The 21003-nt window shown below is 41.7% G+C and overlaps 1 protein-coding gene across 8 annotated transcripts in view; it reads right to left on the reverse strand.

The window, feature by feature from the left end:
• LOC106091768 (protein shisa-5) overlaps positions 1-21003 on the reverse strand; it is a 92602-nt gene that overhangs the window by 28542 nt on the left and 43057 nt on the right. The window contains exon 1 of one of the 8 annotated variants that reach the window (XM_013258413.2): positions 7706-7913. The exons of 5 other annotated variants lie outside the window; for them this stretch is intronic. In XM_013258413.2, the coding sequence (XP_013113867.1) occupies positions 7706-7898 (193 nt within the window). In that variant the 5' untranslated portion in view covers positions 7899-7913. Of the gene's footprint in view, positions 1-2377; positions 2559-7696; positions 7914-21003 lie in introns of those variants that run through there. 2 more of the 8 variants (XM_013258412.2, XM_013258416.2) reach the window with 2 other exon arrangements.

Here is a 21003-nt window from a genome sequence, read left to right on the forward strand (position 1 = left end):
AACCATGTCTGAGTTTGGTATCAAATTGCAAATTTTGCCCATGAACATTCCACTAGGGAACAGAGGCAAACTTTTCACATATCAATGAGTGCAGTCCGATTCAAGTTTAAGCCACTGATAAGGAGCCTCCTTTTTATAGCCGAGTCCGAACGGCGTGCCGCAGTGCGACAGCTCTTTGGAGAGAAGTTTTATATGGTATAATACCTCACAAAAGTTGCCAGCATTAGGAGGGGAAAACCACCGCTGAAAATTTTTTTCCTGATAGTCTCACCAGGATTCGAACCCAGGCGTTCAGCGTCATAGGCGGACATGCTAACCTGCAAATTAATAAGACTCCGCAGGATGACACTTGCTGATACGCGTTCCTCAGTAAGAATAGGAAAGAATCTCTCCGAACCATTTAATATTAAACGAGGTTTCAGACAAGAAGACAGCCTATCGTGTGATCCCTTTAATATCCTGTTGAAGAAGATTATACGAGATGCAGATGCGAATAGATATGGCACACTAATCACAAGAGAACACATGCTACTCGCCTATGCCGAGGACATCGACACCATAGGTCGGTCACCGGAAGTAGTAACTGCTGCCTTTGAAAGAATCGAAAGAGAGTCACTGAAAATGGGTCTGCCAGTAAATGGAGATAAGACGAAATGGATGGTTCCAACTCCCAAAACGCCTTATACAACCGAGCAGATAAAGAAAATGGAGAAAGTTGGGAACCACAACTTTGAGATAGTCAGCAACTTTATCTAACTAGGCACCACCGTAACCGAAACGTATGACACCAGTTTTGAAATTAAGCGAAGAATAATACTGGCAAACAGATGCTACTTTGGACTAAGTAAGCAGTTTAGAAACAAGGCCACCTCTCGACAGACGAAAATTACACATACAAGACACTGATACTACCCGTGTTGTTATGGTCCTGAGGCATGGGTACTTGTGAAAGCAGATGAGGCAGTGCTTGGAGTGTTGGAGAGAAAGATTATTCGTAAAATATATGGACCAGTTTGCGTTAATGGAGAATATAGGCGACGTATGAACCACGAGCTGTATGACGACGACAGCATAGTTGCATAACGATAGCATAGTTGCATAGCATAACGAGATGGCTGTACAGTTACAAATTTACCTGTTCTGGGTGTCGGGCCACAGAGATATACCAGGGTAGAACAGATGAGCTTGCGAGACTAGGAACTATCTTACACATTCCAGAAAAACTGGAATCTGTGGGTATGCCTCTAGTGAAATGTAGGCTAAGTCTTCAGGATCAGGCACGTAGGGCAACGAATGAAGGGTGGTGACAAAGTGGGGGTTGTGAAAAGTATGTGCCCCAGTCTAGATTAAAAGAGGTCTACCGCTTTGCTGTCGCTGGCTAGAACAAACGTCTCAGTCATCGTGTCCTTCAAGACGGATTACTGTCGGGTCGGAAAGCATATTGAAGGTTGCAAGTAACGACTTCTGCAAAAGCTGTGAAAACGTCGAACAACAGCAGACTATTGAACAACTATCCCGCACCGACAGGCAGGAGGAGTTCCTCTTTAGGTTCCCATTTCTTTGAGGACTTGTCTAAATTGGCAGATGTGAACATTCGCAAGTTGTTGGGCTCTTAAAAGCGATCTGTATGGTTCAACGGTAGGAACTAGAAGGCATCTTCCTTTTCACAATGCGTCTAAGTGAGTCTGATGACAGGCTGCTATTTAAACCCAACCTACAACAATTGGATGGTGCTTTATTCGTTTGAAAGTTAGTTTGCTTTCGAGAGCTATATCTACTTTAAATCATGCCTATCAAGAATACATATATTTTATGGGGTCTTAGAGCAACATTTCGAGTTGTAACAAACGGAATGTCCCATACTGGGGGGAATATATATTTTTGTAAGTTGAATATTTGGGACATTATAAAAGATATCTTACACATGAAAGCATCTTTTTGTAGGATTTGTCAAGCACTATCAAACAAGGAATTTTAAGTCCATGGTGGCCAACTATAAAAGCCCACCAAATTGTCCCAAGGCGCCATCTATGGCCCTCTATACGTTCAAAAATGGCCGACTTTTTCACAATTTTTTTTTCCTATTCTTTGTCCTCGTATCGGTTAATCGGTATCCCCAACCTTATCTAGGCAGTCTGAGTTACGATTGTTGGGCAAATGATCCTTTCTTCCCTTCACGTACTTTGGTGGCTTTTTGCCAGTAATTACGTTACGTTTATGTTTAACCACTACCAAATTTGTAAAATCACAGGGTGTCCTTGTTTTTTTCAACACTAAAGTTAATCGATTTACGTCTTTCGATTGTATTTTGCAAACTTGTGTTGTTGCGCCAACTTATCAATTTGTGTTGACACATTGAATATCCACACATGCCTACCTTGTTGGGATATTTGCGTTAGATTGTGGATATTTTTACGTTTAATACAAAGGCAAATTAAAACTGTACACACAAATAGTAAAGCAATGCCGCTTATAATGCTGCCAATGACAATAGAAGCGATTTGACCACCGTGCATTTTTACGATAAATTATTTTTGCAAAAAGTTTTCTTTCTTTTCCACTGGGAACACACACTGTTTAAGTTATAATAAATACTTAGACTAAATGTAGGAACGCAAAACATATGCCCATAAGTTCTACAGTTATCGATTTTCTCTCAATTATGAGACGATAAGATTAAAATTATGAGTCATGGCTGTGTTTCCCCCTTCAAACATCAGTGGTCATGATCTAGTGAAGAGTAAATAAATCTTGAATATTTGTTATTGAATTTGTTTGTTGAATTTGGTTTGGGTGGCAGTCTCACATAGACATTTTTATTCATTACGATGCCACAGGAACCGTGACGTCCTGACCAGTGTTGCCACTCAAGAAAATTATTTCGTACCAAAATTTAAGAAAAATCCTACCAAACCCGACCAAAACCCACCAAATGTTCTATTAACCAAAAATGCGGCACATATATGTTTTTATACCCACCACCGAAGAGTCTGCCATTCCATTTGGAAGACATGAAATTATAAATTTTCAAAGCAACAAAGTACTAGATCGACGTTATTCATAGAGGATCTACACATGTCCGTGCGTCTGTTTGTGAATTCACTCTACAGCCTAAAGTTCAAAGATGGCCTATGTCTTGATACAGCACCCTTTGTACCGATCTCCCAATAAGAAATCTTGTATCCGTATTTTTGCCTCGATTTCAATGAACAACCGTGCCGAGTTTGGATAACGCGATTTTGAGACTTAACGCGCTCAAAAATTCATTTTACTACCCATTTTTCGCCGTAACAGTGAGTTGCATGGACCCCTCAAGATCTGAATATAGACCAGGTCTGACCAGCTATGTATGCAGCTGCCACATAGCCTTGTTTCCCGATTAAAGGCAAAGAATGCACAGAAGCCAAGCCGCATTTCCAACCCAGAATTTACGAAATTTGGAAGAGCTTCCTTAACACTCGTACCAGGTTGTGCATCACAGTCGCATAGAGGCGACACCATCAGATGTACTGAATTTTATGCTACACCTAATGGTTCAGGAGGGTGAGGTCACGAACAGTCTTGCTGTGTAAGAAGGAGTTTAACGCCTTCTCTGAGGATGGCAAAATCCGCATCGTTTGGGTGCCAGACGATTTGGCGGTGAAGGCCAGAGGACTGCCGTCAATAATCTTGGTTAACCCGCTTTAAGCCTTTCGGGTCGACGCAGTCCGATTTAAGGGCGTGGGCGATGAATGCGCTTGTGGAGCAGCGAAACGGTCGATAGGACGGCAAAAATCTTATGGGGGGATCCAGATCGTGAGAAGACAAAGCTATTACTGAAAGGAAGTAAGGAAGTCAGTATAGCTATTGGTATCATAATGGGACACATAGGACTACAAGCTCAAAAATACAACAAAAAATTTTGCCCATGAACATTCCACTAAGGAACAGGGGCAAACTTCTCATATATCTATGAGTGCAGTCCGATTCAAGTTTTAAGCTCAATAGCCGAGTCCGAACGGCGTGCCGCAGTGCGACACCTATTTGGAGAGAAGGTTTACATGGCATAGTACCTTAAAAATGTTGCCAGCATTAGGACGGGAAAACCACCGGTGAAAACTTTTTTCTGATGGTCTCGCCAGGATTCGAAACCAGGAGTGTCATAGGCGGACATGCTAACCTCTGCGCTACGGTAGACTACGAGCTCACTTATGTTAAATCGGTGTAGCAAGTCATAGCATGTGTAGTAGAGCAGGCAAAATATCGATTTAATTTTTTGACTGAATATCGATTGATATTTTTCCGATAAATACTATCGGAAAATTTAATTTTTTAGCAAAATTAAACAAAAATAATCGATTCGACACTTAATATACCCTTAGGGATACATTGCGCCTATAGAGGGCGCAATTTTCATCCGATTAGGCTAACTTTTTGTACAATGACTTCTTTCATAACTTCCAACTGACTTTACTAATCTTTGTTTATTTAGTCTGTGCATTGACATTGCTTCTATATAAATCGATCTTCCGATGTTTACATCTCATTTTCGTCTGAAATATAGGTATAATATACGATAGTATCGATACTATCGATATTTATTATTAAAAACAACGAAAATATCGAATGTTGCGATTATCGATAGTTTACCAACTCTAATGTGTAGAGCATGCGGGGAAGATGATGAGACATAGGAGCATTGCCTTTGTCATTGCCCGGCTTTCGCGTCTAACAGATACCGGCACTCAGGTGGAAACACAATACAAGACATGAACCAACTTGGGAAAGTGGCATGGAAAACAAGGATTTTGTAAGAAGCATGGAATTCCTAACTTAGATTTTCTTTTTCGACTTTACTTTTTAGAGCGCACAACAAGCCGATTACTGGCTTAGGTCTATAGTGGCATGGGACAGATTTATATTGTATCTACACCCTCTTTTAAATCTAATCTAACCTAATGGCTCTGTAAATGGTGACTTATCGAATATCTATACCCTATTTTAAATCTAATCTAACCTAATGGCTCTGTAAATTGTGACTTATCGAAGTGCTGCGACCGTTGGCTACAGACACTGTGTCAACTTTGATACAATGCCCGATTTGCCAGGCGATTTTTGATAAAAAGTACTGTACCACTACACCTGATGGAACCGATTGGAACTACGATATCTCTGAAAAGAGAAGTAACATAGACTGCTTACGGATGGTTTCAAACTAGACAACCAGTTGGGCTTTGGATTGTACTTTGCGGAACTAGGACCGGTCATATCGAAAGGTGACTCGACCACAGTAGTGTGTATCAAGCAGATATCCTTGCATTTAAAGAAGTGGTGGAATGGCTAAGATATAATGTCATAACCAGGACTGCGGAGTCGAGTATTTTCTTGACTTCGACTTCAACTTAGACTCCGGTGTCGACTCCGAGCACTTGATTTTTTAAATTAAACAAGTAAAAGCGTCTTAAGTTCGGCCGGCCCGAATCTTATATACCCTCTACCATGGATTGCATTTGTCGAGTCCTTTTCCCGGTATCTCTTTTTAGGCCAACAAAAGATAAAAGAAAATAATTGCTTGCTATTAGAGCTATATCAAGTTATGGCCTGATTCAGGGCTCAAGAAGTAATGTAGGGAGATCGGTTTACATGAAAGCTGTATCAGAATATAAATCGATTCAGACCATATTTGACACGTATATTGAAGGTCAAGAGAAAAGCCGTAGAGGCTCACGCAGTCAAGATCCCAGATCGGTTTATATGGCATCTATATCAGGTTATGAACCGATTCAAACAATATTTGGCAAAGTTGTTGGAAATCATAAAAAACACGTCATGCTAAATTTCCTAATCGGATAAGAAATGCGCCCTCTATGTCAGTTTATGAACCGATTTAAACCGTACTTAGCACAGTAGTTGGAAGTCATAATGAAACCCGCCATGCTAACTTTCAGCCAAATCGGATAATAATTGCGCCCTCTACAGGATCAAGAAGACAAGACGCCAGATCGGTTTGTATGAGAGTTATATCAGGTTATGGACCGATTTCAACCATACTGAGAACAGTTATTGGTAATCATAAAAAATCACCTCATGCCAAACTTCAGCCAAATCGGATAGCAATTGCGCCCTCTAGAGGCTCAAGAAGTCAAGACCCCAGATCGGTTTGTATGACAGCTATATGAGGTTCTGGACCGATTTCAACCATTCTTAGCACAGTTGTTTGAAATCATAACAAAACATCTTCAGCCAAATCGGATAAGAATTGCGCCCTCTTGTGGCTCAAGAAGCCAAGATCCAAGATCGTTTTATATGGCAGCTATATCAAAACGTGGACCGATATGGTCCATTTATTATCCCAACCGATTTACACTTATAAGGAGTGTTTGTGCAAAATTTCAAGCTGCTAGCTTTACTCCTTCGAAAGTTAGCGTGCTTTCGACAGACGGACGGACGGACATGGCTAGATCGATTTTAAATGTCATGACGATTAAGAATAGTCAAGACGCCAGATGGGTTTGTATGACAGCTATATCAGGTTATGGACCGATTTCAACCATACTGAGCACAGTTATTGGAAATCATAACAAAACACCTTCAGGCAAATCGGATAAGAATTGCGCCCTCTAGTGGCTCAGGAAGCCAAAATCCAAGATCGTTTTATATGACAGCTTTATTAAAACATGGACCGCTATGGTCCATTTATTGGGTTGCCCAAAAAGTAATTGCGGCTTTTTTAAAAGAAAGTAAATGCATTTTTAATAAAACTTAGAATGAACTTTAATCAAATATACTTTTTTACACTTTTTTTCTAAAGCAAGCTAAAAGTAACAGCTGATAACTGACGGAAGAAAGAATGCAATTACAGAGTCACAAGCTGTGAACAAATTTGTCAACGCCGACTATATGAAAAATCCGCAATTACTTTTTGGGCAACCCAATACTATCCTCACCGATTTACACAAATAAGAAGTATTTGGGCAAAATTTCAAGCTGCTAGCTTTACTCCTTCGAAAGTTAGCGTGCTTTCGACAGACAGACGGACGGACATGGCTAGATCATGACGATCAAGAATATATATACTTTATGGGGTCTTAGACGAATATTTCGAGGAGTTACAAACAGAATGACGAAATTACTATATCCCCATCCTATGGTGGAGGGTATAAAAATGTGGTCGTTTGTATTGGCAACCCCTCGGGTCAGCTACCCTGTGCATGAAGTTATATGGGTAGCGGAAACATTTATGGGTGTTTGAAATATGTTTACCCTTCAACATAGAATAGGAGTTTACAACTTAATAGGTTTTTTCGTTAAAGTCATAAGAAGTCTTTATACAATATATGTATGTTGTTGTTGTATCACTGTTGTACACTGAGGCGGCAGCCCTTGCCGATGAAGGAATCCATCGGTTCAATCCGGTACGTACAACCGGCTGCCATGAGATTGTGTATATATTGTATTGTAGATTCTTGATCAGCATTAAGTTCCATGAAACAACAGGACAGGACACAGGTTGTAAAAAATATATTGGAATTTTTTTATGTTTTTAATTTGGATTAAATTGCCTTTAACACAATCCGTACACCCTTAAAACAATTACGAGCCTCCCTGGGTAAAATACACTATAATCTTCTATAATTTTCTCTTTCATATCAATTTTATTATGAACTTTCTTTGGGTTTTGTGGTTGTAGTTTCGTTTAGGTTTATAACAAACGCACTTTGCTTACTTTCCGGAAATAGGGCGTGAGGATTACGTTTTCGTTTTTTCAAATACGAACAGCATATGCATATGAAGACAAGGCAAACCACCACAGCGAATATGCTTGCCACAATTATGGTCGATGTCTGATGACGATCGTTCAGTGTTCTCTCCTGCACAGGTTCCTGGATATTATTTTGTTGTTTTATTGTGGAGGACATTTCATACTATGACATACGACACAGACCAATGTAGTAATAAACCGTTACAGACCTAAATGACAACTAAACCCACCACTAGAATATTGAAAACATCAAAACTAGGGAGAATCACAAGTAAGAGTATCGAACAATTTTGCCAATAAGTACCTGGTGGGTTGCTTCATTGTAAATCATTGTTTCATTTGAGAAACCTACAGGTAAACATCCACCTATCTACCCATTGAGACTGGCAACAGCAGCAGCAGCAGTAACCAGATGAAGCGTTACTCCGATAAGATAGCAAACAAAAACAAGTACAAAAAATAAAAAAAAAAACTTAAACCTAAACAAAAATTTCAAAAACAGCAGAAAATTTTCAAATATATAGCAAGCGCCACACAGTGGGATGGGAAAAAATAGTGAAAATAAGTCTGCGGATAGAAGTTTCAAATTCAATTTTGCCCATGAGGAACTGGGGCAAACTTCTCACAAATCAATGAGTGCTGTCCGATTTAATTCTAAGCTCAATAATAAGGGACGAACCTCCTTTTTATAGCCGTGTCCGAACGGCGTGCCGCAGAGCAACACCTCTTTGGAGAGAAGTTTTTACATGGCAAAGTAACTCACAAATGTCGCCAGCATTAGGAGGGGTTAACACCGCTGAAAAATTTTCTGATGTTACTGCCAGTATTCGAACCCAGGCGTTTAGCATCATAGGCGGGCATACTAACCTCTGTGCTACGGTGGATGCGGATAAAGATATCTTTACAAAATTGCTTATATGGTTGTTTCTTCTTAGAACAGTTGAGTGGAGCGGACATTTTGTTATTTCGCTCTCATTATTTTTGGAGAAAACATCAAGTCACTCAAGGCTAGCTACGATGGTGTTATCCATTAGGCGGTTAATGATCTGCGTCTGTTTCTAGTGGAGCGGCAGTTCAAAAGCCCGGGAGTAGGCTTAGAATGGGCTCCCAAGATCCAACAGCTGCGTTAGTGATATAAGACTGTAGCATGTTGTCTGCTGCTAAAGCCTCGATTGGTTGAGCGGTAGCTCCAGGCTCCACTATCCGACAGACGACTGGTCAGCGGGGTCTTTTGGGGAAGACATCTGGTTCGAGTCTTAAGGACAAGGCCGAACCTATTCTATCTTCACATGACTATGATTTGCCTAGGCAATCGACCTGCCCCTGCAAACCAACACACTCTTGAAGAGGCATGAATAATAGAAGGCGCATCTCTCTCAGGTTTATTGAGCGGTTTGGTGCGAATGTTTCTAAGACTCTCACTAAATTGGGCTTGGGTATTCGCTGCACAGACTACCCCAAAGACTAGATTCGGAAACTGCACCGCAGTCAGCCAAAAGACTGAGGTCACCAGGAAGGCAACCCATGCCCAAAACAACAGAAGAACAGGGCTGCATAACTAGGAATAATTGGAGTGGGATAGTCAGTGGACTGTCAACAGTAAACTCCGATACTCAGCTTCCGACGATGCATGATGGTATCGGGGCCGATACAGACTAATTGCCTTCGGGGATCAACGCTCAATTGAAACGTATCGTTTCGCCCTAAAAAAAAATTGGTTAGATTTGGCCAGGTGCAGCACAGGATTTAGTAAAGAACGGAGATATTCCTTTTTGACCAATGGCGCACGCCTGGATACCAAGAATTCACTTAGATGCTGAATCCATAGGTCTGCAAATGCAAATTTTGCCTATGAACATTCCACTAGGGAACAGGGGCAAACTTCTCACATATCACTGAGTGCTGTCCAAATCAAATGTTTAAGCTCAATGATAAGGGGCCTGCTTTTTATAGCCGAGTCCGAACGGCGTGCAGCAGTGCGACATCTCTTTGAAGAGAAGTTTTTTTTTATGGCATAGTACCTCACAAATGTTGCCAGCATTAGGAGGGGAAAACCACCGCGGAAAATTTTTTCTGATGGTCTCGCCAGGATTCGAACCCTGGCGTTCAGCGTCATAGGCGGACATGCTAACCTCTGCGCTAAGGTGGCCTCCATGGAAGACTAAGGGAATGTAATCCCAATCTTGCAACCACCGACTGGAAGATTAGACGAGGCTGATGGTGCCCGGAGACATGCAGCATTCGTACTTAACTCCGGCTATCTCGCAGACCTCAACAAGTCTGAAGGAGTTGTATACTACGAATTCAACAAGTTGAAACTGAAGGTCTACAGAAGTGGTGGGGTTGGGGAATCAGGAGATGAACTATCGACCACAACGCCAAAGTCTGGCGGATTGCAGAAGACTGAAAATCCCCCTGGCACGATTAAAACAGGAGGGGAAGGCATCGAAGCTCAGATTCTAATTCCATACTTGTAAGACTAAGGAAATATAGTCCCAATCTTGCAACCACCGACTGGAAGATAATATGAGACTGATGGCTAACGGAGACATGCAGCATTTGTACTAAACTCCGGCTGTTTCGCAGACCTCAACAAGTCTGAAGGAGTTGTATACTACGGATTCACCCAGATGAAATAGAAGCGGTGGGGTTGGGAAATCAGGAGATGACTCAGCAGTTATCTCTGAACACTTGCCTGAGGAAATATCGACCACAACGCTAAAGTCTGGCGGATTGCAGAAGACTGAAAATTCTCCTGCCACGATAGAAGCAGGAGGGGAAGGCATCGAAACGGGACCCGAAAAGCCCTGTGTTGGACTGGGCACAAGGTGCGCGCCAACGGGAAAGAACGGACAGCAGCAGTTAGTGAAGCATCTAAGGAGAAATCGTTCACACCCCAAGTGTAGTGTCCTGAGAAGAGTGGTTCCACTGCTTTCTTACCTGCCCTTGGATGCGTACGGAAGCTCATCATGTCAAGTTCTAATGAATCTTGTGAGGATGAACTCCTGGAGGAATCAGAAGACGAGTCTAACACAGCAGTGGTAGAAGTTCTGAATCCTGGCTATGGTCCGGTTTCTTCAAATAAATCTCCACCAATGTAAGATCCCTTCGGTAGCGCTAAAGGTCCTCCTGATGGCCGGGGGAGTTGATGTGATTCTTATCCAGGAACCATGGGTGTGTAGAGGAATGGTTCGTGGACTAAGCATTCTGGGATTTAAAAAACTCGAGGCTACGGTGAATGGGAGACACAGAGCATGTATTGTTGCAAAGAGTATTCAAAATGTTTTTCTTTTCAGATCTTAAGTTGCTGATTGGAGCCGCTTCTGCAGGGAAGAAGAGCCTCATTGTAGGAAGTGATGCTAATGCACATCACCAGATATTGGGAAGTTCGGATGTCAACGAAAGGGGTGAGTTGCTTGTCGAATATATTGTAAGTTGCAATCTGGTGATTTGTAACAAAGGAGATAAACCGACTTTTATTACCAACAACAGCCGGCTGGTACTAGATATTACCTTTGTATCGGAGGATATAAGCGCAAGAATATGCGACTGGGAAGTGTTGGATGACAACAGCTTTTCTGATCATCGTTATATTAGTTTCAGTCTTGGAGTAAATACTGCAGAAATGCTCCCTCTGCTAAACAGAAGAAGGGCGGATTGGGATACATTTCGGTACAAATTCTGCACGTCTATCCATTATAGACCAGAAAAGGAAGTGTCAACTGCGGAGGATATAGAAATAATGGTCAAGTGGATGCCACGTTTGTGTCAGCATGTCTCAGTGCCAAGCCAAGGGGCAAACAACGACCGCCATGGTGGACCCCAGAGATGGTTGGTCTAAGGAAGGACTGCAGAAAACTCTTCAACAGGGGGAAAGTCACAAGACATCTATAAGGCTGAGTTAAGAAAATATAAGGGCGAGCTGAGAAAGACTCAGAACAAATCCTGGGTAGAATTCTGCAGCTCCGTTGAGGATAGATTTGAGGCCTCTAGGCTAAGGAGGATTCTGTCTAGTGAGGAAACACTATAACTACTCGATGATACACATTTCCCGAGAAATTCTCCAACGGACAACGTGGTGCCAACGGACAACTTGTCATTGGTATGCATTCGTCGGAGGTTATAAGAGAAATTGTGTCTGAGCCGAAAATCCTTTGGGCAATAAGAAGCTTCAACTCCTTTAAGTCGCCAGGCGCTGATGATGTATCACCGGTTGCATTACAAGCTGTGTCTGATAGACTGGATTCTTGGTATCAGCATGTTATATATACCTGTGGAATGGAAGGACATTTATATGTCGAAAGCAGAAAACCCTTACCAGACGAAGACGAACGATTTTCGTCCTATAAGTCTGTCAACATTTATGCTGAAGACTCTTGAGAGGTTGATAGAAACATATCTTAGGGCAAAGATCCCTGGAGATCGCTGGTCGCGGCAGCAGCATGTATATAGTTAAAGCAAGTCTGCTGAAACAGGCCTTAACGACCAAGTCGGCTAAATAGAGGGTTCTCTCGCTGTCAAGGAATATAAAATGGTAGCATTTCTTGACATTGAAGGTGCTTTCAATAATCTAAAACCGACGTCAATCATGAAGGAGTTGGAGTTTCTAGGCATCAACTCTACCGTAAGAAAGTTTATGAATACCTCACTTACTAAAAGATGCATTACGGCTGGCTTGGGATCTGTTGACCTAAAAAGATGGGTCAGCAGAGGAACACCTGAAGGAGGTGTGTTGTCTCATCTACTTTGGAATATAGCTATTAACAATGTATTATTGTCTGTGGAAGAAAAAGGTGTAAAAGTGGTCGCGTATGCTGATGACGTGGCAATTGCGGTTAGGGAAAAGTTCCCAGCACTCTAAGAGATATACTTCAGGAAGCTCTAAGTGCAACAGAAAAATGGGTCTAGGTATAAATCTGTGTAAGACTAGTTCTTTGCAGCAGGAGATACAGGTTGCCTACAGTGGCACCTGTCTCCTTGGGAGGAGAGAATGTTCCATTTGCAGAAAGCGCAAAATTCCTAGGTGTTTTGTTGGATAGGAGATTGAACTTCAAATCCAACATTTTGGAAAGGGTAAGAAAGGCAACTCTTGCCCTATACATCTGCAAGAGAGCCATTAGCAAAAGTTGGGGGTTTAAACTGCGTGTAAGATAATGCTTTATGGTGTTGTGATCTGGTGGATGGCGCTTCAAAAGTCCACCTACTGTTCAGTACTCACCGGATCCAAAGGATGGCTTGTTTGTGGATCAAAGCCACATTGAAGACGACACCATCTGATGCACTGAATTATATGCCACATCTAATGCCTCTGGATATTGTGGGTAAACAAATTACAGCGTCCATTGCCGTGAGGTTAAGGGAGCTTTCTCTTTGGTCATGTGACGGCTACGGGCACTGTGTTATCCTTGATACAATATCCGATGTTCCAGGCAGTGTGAATTACACCCTACCAGAAACACTTTTTGATAAAAAGTACTGTGTCACTATTCCCGATAGAACCGATTGGAACTACGATATCCCTGGTAATAGAAGTTGTATAGAATTCTATAGGGATGGTTACAAACTAGACGACCAGGTGGCCTTTGGCCCGCACTCTGAAGATCTAGAACTGGTCAAATCAAAGATGTTACCTGACCACTGCAGGGTTTATCAAGGGAAAATCCTTGCAATTAAGGAAGTGGTGGAATGGTTAAGATATAATGTCAACGACGATTGGCATTAAATCGCTGTAGAACCCGTTTCTGAACACAAAAACCGCCCTCGACTGTCGCAGATCTCTCAACGAGATGACTGAACAGTTTAAAATTCACTTGTTCTGGGTGCCGGGCCACAGATATCCTAGGGAATTGTAAATCGGACAAGCTTGCGAGACTAGGAACTACCTTACACATTGCTGGCACGGGATAGGTGAGAGCTCCACAGAGGCTGGAACATTGAGGTCCCATCTGTGTGGTGTTCACTGCTGTCACGAGAAGCTTAGCTGCGAGCTACCGGGCGCGTCCACAGGTTGCGGTTAGTGGAATGCTCCATACGGAGTAGCTGCAACGGCAGTCGCGGCCAATCAGCTGTATCGAGCGGAGAGAGTCAGTGAGAGGCCGGGCGTCACCGACTCTTGTACAAATACTGAGTGCCTATGATGCTCGATATGATAAGGCGGATTATTGGCGCCTTTAAATAACCAATGGTCACACCGTTCTTTATTCGATCGGTCCTTTGTACCGGAACGAACTACAGGAGCTTGACGAAGATCGCCGCCTCCACATGAAAATGTGGCTACAACAACAACAACATTCCAAGGAAACTGCAATCTGTGGTTATGCCTCTGGCGACATGTAAGGTAATTTTTCGCGATCAACCCCTAACATTACAAAACTATGTGGCCTAATCTGGTCTACCGCTTCGCTGTCACTGGACGTCAGACGTCTCAGTCATTGTGTTTGGCATGACAGGTCAGATATCTTTATCCGCTCAGAAACGGTGGAAATAAGTCTCTACTAATTTTTTTTTCCCCATCCCACTGTGCGTCATTGATCAATTATATGTCCGAAGATACTGATTAGTTGCCATACTTTTAAAGAAATTTACGAACGTTAATCACTGTTAGTTTAGGACGGAGGGGCTTCCATTTCCGCTTAAATTTGTTTTATACCTAGCCAAAATATTTTTTGGCAGATTCCAAATAGAAGTATACTCCAGATTATATTGATTGTGAGATAAGAAAGGCTTTTGCGTCAATATCAGTTGTAAATCTTGAGCCCAATAACAGTATGACTTGTTATTTGACACATACATGGCACCATTCTAGTAAACGTCATTGCGTTACTTTGCAATTATTAGAAATACTTAAGAATTATAAAAATTTCAGATATAACAGACAGGCTCCGTACGTATTTTTCTAACAAACGCAAAACAAGATTAAATAAAATTAAAATACAAGGGAGCCGGTTCATGAGATTACGAGGCTGTTACTGAAGGGAAGTAGGAAGGAGTACAGTATGGTTTCGGTATCATTACGGGACACATGGTCTACGGGCGCACTCATACAGGTATTAAACCGGCAATCTCTTTATAACCAAACCTTACACAATCTATGATCCAAATCGGTACATAACTAGATATGGCTCCCATATAAACCCATACCCTGCTTCTTCTCTGGAAAGTGTTGGAAAGTGCGCTTTCCCTGAAATAAAAATATGTGGATTATAAATCGCACCATGCCACTATTGGTATATATCTGAGCAAGCAATCGCCGCAAAGAGCTGGAATCTGTTAACCGCGAAAGCCGTCTCACAGTTAGGACGGTAAATTAGAATGTCCCATTACTATTATGGGTCGCAAAGGTTATCATGTGCGCCTATGACCTTGGTGCGAATCCTGACGAGAACATCAGTAAATATTTTCAGCGGTGATTTACTTTTTACCTTAGTTGGCTATGACAGATCATTTCTAGCACAAGACATTCTCAGAATAGATTTTCAAGTGCCCGAGGCACTGTTGCCCGAAGGATTACAATAGTCTCTCGCAAGTTGTTTTGATGATACTACAGAGAATTCTTGGCACTTTATTCGAAGGTCGGTTGACAGTGCCGTTTATGTGGTTGAGCAAAGAGGGACATGTTTTCATATAAGATAAATATCTGCATCTCGAAGTATGTACTACCTTTTGCGCAAAAATGTTTAAGCCTTTCCGGAGTAGGCTCAAAATATACTCCAAAGCCATAAAAGCTGCGGTGGTGGCATCGGACCGTAGTATATTATACGCCCCTCCTACAGGTGTGGATGCCTTGGCACCTGCAGTCGAGAGTAATGCTTCAAGCGCACAACCAGTCGCCAGACTGACTAATGAGGAGTAGACGGATAAACCAAAGGGATACGCAGTTCGTCCACAGCCTTTAAGTAGATGTGGTGTTTCCGATTCAAATTCACACAGCGACAGTGTCAATGAAACAGTCATCGCATCCAAATCGAGAGATGAGGACAGCGTGATGACGGCAGTAGTGAGCGAGGACTTTGCTAAGCTCACAAAAAGACCGACAAAGAAATTCGGGGCCCGACGAAGGAGACTGAGGAGTAAGCAACGGCAGCGCAATGGGGCGAAAGTGCAAGATGCTGGAAAGGGTAGAACTGACATTCCAAGCACTTCTACTGAAGCTGGAAAGAGAATCAGATCTCCCAAAGAGCATAACACTGCCAAAACGCTGACAAAGGAGAAGAGCTCCCGCTTTCAAGTACTCTGGGAATACCAAGCCAGCCCTCCCGCAATAGAGACTTCAGTGTCCTGTGGAGGGAGATTAAATCGGAACAGGAACGAAGGAAGTGCGCAAGGCCCCTTAGTTTACAGGGAGGGCCGAGAATACTGAAATCTGCCTGTTCTCGAGGAAGACGAAGGTGGGCCAATTGGACGCATCACGTTTCCTCAACAGAACGATTTCGATATCTGACAAGGTAGGAGTGATCTTGGACAGGAAACTGAATTGGAGGTGTCGCATTCAGTAGCCTACTGAGACGGCTCACAGATATTGAGCACTGTGCAGAAGGGCCGCATGCTCGTATGGGGCTTGAATCCGATGATAGTCCACTGGCTCTACAGGTTAAGGGTAAGGCAGCAACTGCAGCTATGAGACATAAGGCGATGAAAGAATGGATAGAGGATAGTGCAGTTCACATCATCGCAGTATAATCGAGGTGACGATATGAAACCTGGAGGGAATGGAAGAGGTTTCCGATCAGATACCTGTGACTACACTTGAGGTCGAGTGCGAGGCATTACTGCCAGCGGCAGAATCTTGGATTGACGGAACGCTGGTATTGCCATCTGAAAGTTCATTTTACACAGATGGATCAAAGCTAGAGGACAGAGTGGACCTGGGGTTCAACTGAGATGGAACTGGATACGGTTCTGCAGGTGGAGATCCGGGTGATCACGGAATGCGTGAGGTGGTGTGGTGTTAAAGCGTGGAGTGTGAACATCTTTACGGACAGTAAACTGACCATTAGGGCAATAACAACCAGGAAGTCAAGGTCACGAACACCCAGGACGGTAAGGTCACGAACAACCAGGACGGTAAGGTCACGAACAGTCTTGGAGTGTAAGAAGGAGACAAACGCCTTCTCTGAGAATGGCACGATCCGCATAGTTTGGTTGCCGGGCCATAGCGGAGTTAGGGGGTAATGAAAGAGCAGACGATTTGGCAGTGAAGGCCAGAGAGCAGCCGTCAAAAAACTAAAATTCACCCGAAGCCTTTCGGGTAGAGCTGGCAAGCTCTCGATGTACGCAACATTCGATATTTCTAATAATAAATATCCATAGTATCGATACTATCTTTAATTTTCCACCACTTTTATTTCAAATAAAAATGAGGAGTAAAAATCAGGTGGTTGATTTGTATAGAAGCAATGTCAATGCACAGACCGAATAAAAGCAAATTTAATAATGTCAGTTGGAAGTGAGAGAAATCATTGTACATTATGTTAGCACAATCTAATTAAAATAGCGTATTCTATAGGCGCTATGTATCCTTCAAGTGTTGGTGGTGTCGCATATTTTTGTTCAATTTTAGGTGGGTACACAAAACCAGACTTGGTTCATGTCTTGTCTAAGGGGCGTGATATAGAGAAAAATTTGTAAGTAGCCCGGAATTTCTGACTTAGATTTTCTTTTTCGAGGTTACTTTTTGTTATTTAGAGCGCACAACAAGCCTATTTCTGGCTTAGGTTTATGTTCATATGGCATGGGATGGATTAATATCCGCCACTTCTTTTCAAATAACCTAACCTAACCTTGGTAGAGTTGTTGGGAAGTTTCTAGGAAAGTGTAAGATGTACCTTCGGGTCATGTATGGCTCTCGGCCTGTGATGGGCCTCGGACAATCAGGAGGTGTTGGAAACTGGGGCTGGCATTAGGCTGGCTCGGGTTGGTACTATGCAATGCGAGCGAAATTTGCTACGCTTGAATATTTGTGTGAAATGTGCAAAAAGTGGGTCTGATGTTCGAGCCAAGATACAAACCAGGGCGTTCAGAACCATAGGCGGACATGGACCTTAAGGCGGGTCACTTAAAACTTGACCAGCAGTTAAGCTTCCAGCTGCGTTCAATTTAGAAGTAAAACAAAGATTGTGCAGCAAAAATGCACGATCACTGAGGATCAGTGATTTGCCCTTTTTGAAAACTAAACCAAGTAATAAAAGAAGAAATTATTTGAACCGTATGAAGTAATATGACCCTCACTCAATTTCAAAGCCTACACCGCCTACAAGGTCGACTAAAGAACTAAAGAAAAAACGTTGGTATTTTATTCTAAAGAAATCGATATCACATTAAAAAATACACCCAGTGACATTAGTCTGCTGACATCAGCAAACACTGTCTGCTGATATTAAATAACACAAATTTACCTTTTGAAGGAAACCGTACAAAATTTTTGAACTTATAAACAAGACTTACAGCACTAATTACCTATTGATATAAATTTTTCCCAATTTTAGACGTACGTTTTTGGTTTAAAAAGCCTAAATATGAATTTGGTAGTTATTTTGTCTAATTTTATTTAAAATTGTTTAAAATGTCAAAATGTAGAAAATTAAAAGATGAGATGAAACATAAATTTTATTTATTGTATTTATTACATTTTTAGGCTATTTTCAAATTTTTACGATCCGAAAACAGCAGAAAATGTTTGTTATTTAAGCAAAAAAGGTTACTGCCGTGTCATTTTCAGCAGACTTTTTGCTGTTGCAGCACACATGTTTCCTGTTTTATTATGAAATTTCTCAGAGTGTATGATATAATAAACAATTACCTACTTTCGTTAGTCCCTCGGCCGCTACTAACAATATTATGTTGCCTAAATTTCTTTAAGACACAGGTAATGGTTAATGCCATAGAAGCGGCCATTAATATAAGACACAGTGTTACAAACAAAGCCGAAGCCATTTCAGTATGTATGTCTCCAGCTACCACAGCACAAATCCAATAACTGAGAGGCAAGTGTGGGCGAGTATTTATAAATACTAAAAAAAAACTAGGTGAGATATAAAATACCCGTAATGTTGAGATACAAGTGCACGTCGCGCCTTATCGGTTCAAGTTGGTGCCGAAATACTCCGACGTTTGCTGATAAACAAATTGTGTTATTGTTTCTTTCGTTAAATTGATTGAAAGGGATGACAGTCGATTTTAATTAAAAAAAAAACATTTTTACACTGACTGATTTAAGAGTCAGCTGAGAATATTAAGAAATTGAGGCTAAATTGCTCATTCTCTTCAAGAAATATTCCACTTTCCATTCAAAAAAAATTACACTTTCCGTTTAAGCACCAATTTTTACTCAATAGATCTGATGTATTCCAGACTATTGCAGTGTAGAAAATAGGCTTCAGTAAAAAAGTTTTTTTGTTGGCCTTTACCTCTAATGAAGGGTGAAATTCTCAAAAAGAGAAGTGAAATGACCCAGGCGCTTGACTTCAAACAAAGGGAGTCTAACGGACCGGAAAGTTGCTCTTTTCGGTGAGATTTACCTTTCGTCAGCAATTTCAAGTCCTTACCAAAGTTCAGAATGAAAGAGAGAGAGAGAGAGAGATTAGAAAATGTGTCCGAAGAGAATGCAAACAATAACAAATAAACGTTTTTCTCCATTGTGATGTTCAGGACGGGAGCATCATCAGGTGTTCGGCATAGAGCTGGCAAAATATCGATGGCACTATCGATATTTAATTATTTTAACTGAATATCGATTGATATTTTCCCGATGGATACTATCGGAAGTTAATTTTTTTGCAAAAATAAGCAACGCTACACTAAATGTATTCGTATCCTTTAAGATGCATTGCGCCTATAGAGGGCGCAATTTTCATTTGATTAGGCTAACATTTTGCACAATGATTTCTCTCATGACTTCCAACTGACTCTATTAATTTTGGTTTTATTTGGTCTGTGCATTGATATTTGCTTCTATATAAATCGATCTCCTGATTTTTAGTTCTCATTTTCGTTTGAAATATAGGATATGGGAAAATAACAATGGTATCGATATTTATTATTAAAACTATCGAAAATATCGAATGTTGCTATTACCGATAGTTTGCCAGCTCCAGTTCGGCATCATAGGCGGAAACACTAAACTCTCTACGCAAAGGAAATTTCTAAAAAAATGGAAATCGATGTTTAAAACTTCCTTTAAACCCGAAAGCTTATAGATTAGATTAGAATGTTGACAACCACCTGGTAAGTGTTGGTTTCCGATACCTGAGATGACACTTGAGTTCGAGTGCGAGTCACTGTCGCCAGAGGCACTGTCTTAGATTAACGGAACTCTGGTATTGCCATCAGGGAGATCATGCTATACAGAGGGATCAAAGCTAGAGGACAGGGTAGGGCTGGGGGTCTACATTGAGAACCCAGGGACTGATTTCTGTTTCCAACTGCCTCACCACAATACGATACTGCAGGCGATTACGGTATGCGTGAGGTGGTGTGGTGTTCAAGCGAGGACGTCTAGTGTGAACAACTTTACGGACAGTAAACTGGCCATCAGGGTAATAACAACCACAACGGTAAGGTCACGAACAGTCTAGGAGTATAAGAAGAAGATTAACGTCTTCACAGAAGATGGCAGAATCCGTATCGTTTGGGTGCCGTGTCATAGCAGACTAAGGGGGAATGAAAGAGGAGACGATCTGGCAGTGAAGGCCAATAAACTTGGTTAATTCGAAGCCTTTCGGGTCGTCGCAATCCGAGTTAAGGGCATGGTCGAAGAAGGGCATGTAACACTGTAGAACAGCGAAATGATCGGTAGGACGGCGAAAGTCTTATGAGGAGATCCGGCTCGAGAGAAGACGTGGTTATTACTAAAAGTAAGTGAGTAAGAAGGAAGTCAGTACAGCTTTCAATTTGATAACGTGACACATAGGACTACAAGCTCACTTATACTAAATAGGTGATAGCATGAGACGTTGGAGCATTTCCTATGTCATTGCCCGGCTTTCACGTCTTAAGGACACCGGTACTTAGGTGGGGATACAATACCAGACAAGAACCAACTTGGGGGCGTGGCATGGAAAACATTTAAGGATTTTGTAAGTAGCACGAAATTTCTATACTAGATTTTCTTTTTCGAGGTTACTTTTTAGTATTTATACCGCAGAAAAAGCCGATTACTGGCTTAGGTGTATGCCTATTTTCAACCTTACCTAACCTAACCAGATTTTGCTAAAATTTCGAACAGTAAGTTGTGCTAGGCCAACCAATATCTGAACCGATTTATG

This window comes from Stomoxys calcitrans, chromosome 5 (assembly GCF_963082655.1).
Source record: "Stomoxys calcitrans chromosome 5, idStoCalc2.1, whole genome shotgun sequence".
In the NCBI taxonomy this organism is placed as follows: domain Eukaryota; kingdom Metazoa; phylum Arthropoda; class Insecta; order Diptera; family Muscidae; genus Stomoxys; species Stomoxys calcitrans.